The sequence below is a fragment of the Trachymyrmex septentrionalis genome, unplaced genomic scaffold, assembly GCF_001594115.1.
Source record: "Trachymyrmex septentrionalis isolate Tsep2-gDNA-1 unplaced genomic scaffold, Tsep1.0 scaffold251, whole genome shotgun sequence".
Classification (NCBI taxonomy): Eukaryota; Metazoa; Arthropoda; class Insecta; order Hymenoptera; family Formicidae; genus Trachymyrmex; species Trachymyrmex septentrionalis.
Genome location: NW_017305410.1, coordinates 64,228 through 68,282, shown reverse-complemented (window position 1 = coordinate 68,282; position 4,055 = coordinate 64,228). Strand labels below are relative to the sequence as shown.

Genomic DNA, 4,055 nt, shown 5'->3' with positions numbered 1-4,055 from the left:
GGCGGGTAGGGTAGCACTTCCCAATCCTGTCCATTTGAATATGTTTTCACGACTTTTGCAGTATGCGATCTGGCGTTGTCATGTTGAAAAATTAATTTTCTATGCCTATTCACCCATTCTGATCGTTTTTCTTCTATAGCTACCTTCAAACGCAAGTAGTATATGGGTATCCATGGGGCGTCACAACAAACCCCCTCCACGTCTCCCTCTGGCGCCATGGGCGTGGCCTAGACGGGTCAGTCAGACGAAATGGCGCGTTCTGATTGGCTCGCCCTATACTCACCCAAGATTTGATTGGTTCGTCCCATACCTACCCAAAAGGTGATTGGAGAGGGTGGGTGGCATAGGGCCTTAGACGAAATAGAGGTTTGAAAAATGGTGAGTGGGGATTTGGACTTCAGCATTCTTTGTCGCCCGGCTAGAGTACGAACAGAGGGGGGATGAATACCAGTCTAATCTTATGACAGTCGCTTTTGTTGTCGCGGGGGGCAACGTCTTCGACGTGTAGGCGATTCGCTGAATGTCTGATAAAGGAAATCTTATACGGAAAATTTGTAGGTCTAGAGAGAGACTTGCTTTTGTTCAGAAGAATTTTGGGGGAGAGGTAAAACAGGAACGAACACGTTCAGCAGTTGCGGCGCGTCGTCTTCGAGCATTGCTTTTAAAAAAAATTTTTTTCTATATTTAGTATATGTAATGTACATTATCTGAGTCTGTAATACGGGGAAAATGTATTTAATGTAAATGAGGTTGAAGGGATAGGAGTAAGAAACAAGGCAATATTTACAAGTTCAAAAACGTTTATTTAAAAAAGATATTACATAAAATAGTTATTTTATTTTTTTAAAAGAGTACACGTTTGAACATGATGGCATACAACATGAGAATTTACGAGTTTATGTTTACAATGAAGAAAAATTTTATGAAATAACTGTACAAACTGTTATGAAAAACTGTATCAAACGATCATTTCGCTTACAATCAGAGGTAAACAGATCAAGAAACTGATTAAGATTATAGCCATTACACAAATAATATAGAAATACACAGCAGTATTGTCCGCAAGTTTGAGAAAATATTCCTTGCAGCGTTGTCGTATTCCAGCGATACGTGGTGGAGTTTCGTCGAAGTCGTAAGAGGAATCTTGGATCCAAGGGCGGCAAGCCGTAGCTATCGAAATACGTTCCTGTCCCGCGTTCATCGATGTAGAAGGCGACCCAGTGTTGCCCGGGTCGATCGTGATTGTCCGTGTTAGCGACAATGGCGGTCGACCTCGTCCACACCCTCGGCAGTCGATCGGCAGGATAGACCCCTGCATGTCGTACACGGAGATGATGTAATGCGTCTAAAACTTCCCGCGAATTCATTTCTCGTCGTCGGAGAGCGCGAGAGAGGAAATGTTTGCGTAGATTCAAAGTGTACCTCTTTTGCCGATGTATGCGACGTGGAGCTCCCTAAAATGCTCGATGCTAGCGAGACGTTGGTGCTAGCTTTATCTCTATCGGTCAACGAGTCGAATTTTGAGAGGTCTTTTTTCTCCTCGTCTGTCACTTGTTTGTCCGCGCTATGATTCGTCTTTTTCGTCGCTTCAATGTTGCGAGCGATATCGTGTTTCTGATTTTTAAATTGAATTGAAGAAGAATTCTCGCTGTCGGTTTCTTCGCTCTCGACGACGCTCTCGCTCCAATTTCCCGAGGAAAGGTTATCATAACTTGAATTGTTGCTACGTCGTACAGTTAGCCAGCGTTTCAATTTGTAAGCGTTGCGTAAGGCGCAGTGTGATTCGGCGCTGGCTCGAAATCCGTGATGCGTGCAGCGTTGTCCACGGTCCTCGAAATCTGGTAGATTTTTGAAAGCCGGCGAAATTCCCTCCAGATTATATACGTTTCTAGAAAGTAGATTGCTCAGATATCGAGTCTTCTCTTGTCCTCTGGTATAGATGTAGCGAGCGTGTCGTGTAATGTCACGCAGATGTATCGTAAAGTTTTTTGGATTGACGTCTCCATCGAACCATTCGATTCCATGATAATTTCGTGTGAGCCAGTTGTTTTCTCGTTTTGCTCTCACGGGTAAATCTTCAAATGGACAGGGTGACGTCATAATCCAATGTCCGGTGATCGCAGCGTTAATCGCTAGAACCGCGACTTCTTTCGGAATAAAGTTTTCTTCGACATCGCGAAAACCTTGTATGTCGATGACTATATCCATTATGATATTATATTCGAATTTTCGCTACTCTTTTTTACATTACGAAACGCTGGCGTTGGTGTCACGAACAAGACTGAAGCTTTTTCGTATTCTCGCGTCCAATTAGACGAGAAAAAATACGTAGTACGGGGGGGAGGGGAAAATAATTTTCTCACGAAAGCCGTTCTACCCCCCGTAACTAACCGGAAAAGTCGACAATAACTTGACGCGAGGAATCGATTTCTAAAACGTTATCAAACTCGGCATAGACGATACAATTAATAGTCGCAGAAAGAGCTTTTTCGAATCTCACTTCTAATCGTAAGCTTCCGTGTTTTACGAGATTCCAATGTCCCGCGCAATTAGCGGATAGATCGGGAGTAAAATCGAAAGCGAAAAGAGTGGCTATTGGCGTAATCGTCTCTACTTATAGAATTGCCCTCGTTCAAAAAGTGGATACCGGTTCCGGAGAATAATGTGTGATAAGCTTCAACGTAGAGCGGGTCGTTTTTCGAAAAATTTGGTTGTATCGGTCTATTCGGAATTTGCATACCATCGGCGTATAGTGAAAAGAAATTTATTCCGTAATTTTTGAAATTAAACGAGTTTAATTTTCTATCACCGTTAAACGCTTTGTTATCGACAAAGCCGACTATTATTCGTTTTGGTAGCTGTCCGAGTATTGCGTTGTCTATCGACTCCCCCACGACGCTGGCGTGTATCGTGAATGTTTTAACTTCGACCCTCGTAAGGGGATACTTGGCGGTAGTTTTACTCAGTATTCTGGCGTGTGTGAGGAGGGCTTATTTTTGCTCTTCTTACGAGTAGACTGGCGTCAAGAATGCGTATTTTTGATAGCGTTTTACTCTCCATAAGACAAAATGAATTTTTCGAGCGTACGAGTCTCATTCTAACCTCCACTCCATTAATTAAAAATTTATCTTGATTGAAAACGTCGCAGTGAAGATGACCAATGAGATCTAGAGCGCGATTTCCTCGAATGTATCGCGCGCGTCTCTCGAGCGCTGTATTTGGATTTGTCGCGTCTAGCGTGTCGTCCATGTAACCAGGGATATCCGCGTCCCATAAGCAAGAGGTTAGATGGGAGGTTTTTGCGGGTGAAGCATAATTTAATAACGCCTCGATGTACGCGCGGTACGCGTAAGCGTTGTTTGGTGGCGATACGAGCTTTTGATTGAAATATACGTCGATTTGGTTGAACATGGAATGCAATAAATGATTTACGGGGCCTACTTTTGCCTCGCCATCGGGCGCGACCGACGTGTTCTCCCCGCGCTCGCTTTCTACGCGTATACGAAGGCTCAACATGGTGTGAGTGAGGTCCAGATAGTCTTCTCCATGTCCGGGTATGACGAATTCTATGGGCGAGTCGTCTGCGAGCGAAGTTACGGGTTTGTAATAAATCCATTGCGAACTCTCAATGCTGGTTTGCGTAGGTGGCAGAGAGAAGAGATCGAGTTCGCTCTTTATACACTCGCTCGAGTGGGTATGAAGAAATGACATGCTTTTCTCCTTAGCAGTGAAATCGTATCACAATTAAGAGAATATGTCGGATACGTCGCGTTTCTTGCCACGATGTTTCCTAGCTGATGATTTTTTGGTTTTTCTTCCAGCAGCACGAATTTTCTTTTTCTTCTTCACTTTTTTGCTCTTCTTCCCTGTGATACTTCTCGATAATTTCTTTTGACTCCCCGACGACGTTTGCGATGCGAGATACTTCTATCTCGACCACCGAGTGGAAACTGAAGCGCTGCGGATTTCGTGGATATTTTATATCTAGATTCCCTCATCAGTGAGCTTATTTTTTCTTTGGCTTTTCTCTTCAGATTACCCCTCGATTCCACGAG

General features: G+C 43.7%; 1 protein-coding gene and 1 pseudogene across 1 annotated transcript; both read right to left on the bottom strand.

The window, feature by feature from the left end:
* Positions 1-958: 958 nt before the first annotated feature.
* Positions 959-2,208, bottom strand: LOC108749030 (annotated as a pseudogene).
* Positions 2,209-2,958: 750 nt separating this feature from the next.
* LOC108749029 (uncharacterized protein F54H12.2-like) lies at positions 2,959-3,711 on the bottom strand. Its single transcript, XM_018487521.1, has one exon. It carries the CDS (start codon positions 3,709-3,711, stop codon positions 2,959-2,961), a length of 753 nt encoding a protein of 250 aa, XP_018343023.1.
* Between the last annotated feature and the right edge of the window lie 344 nt (positions 3,712-4,055).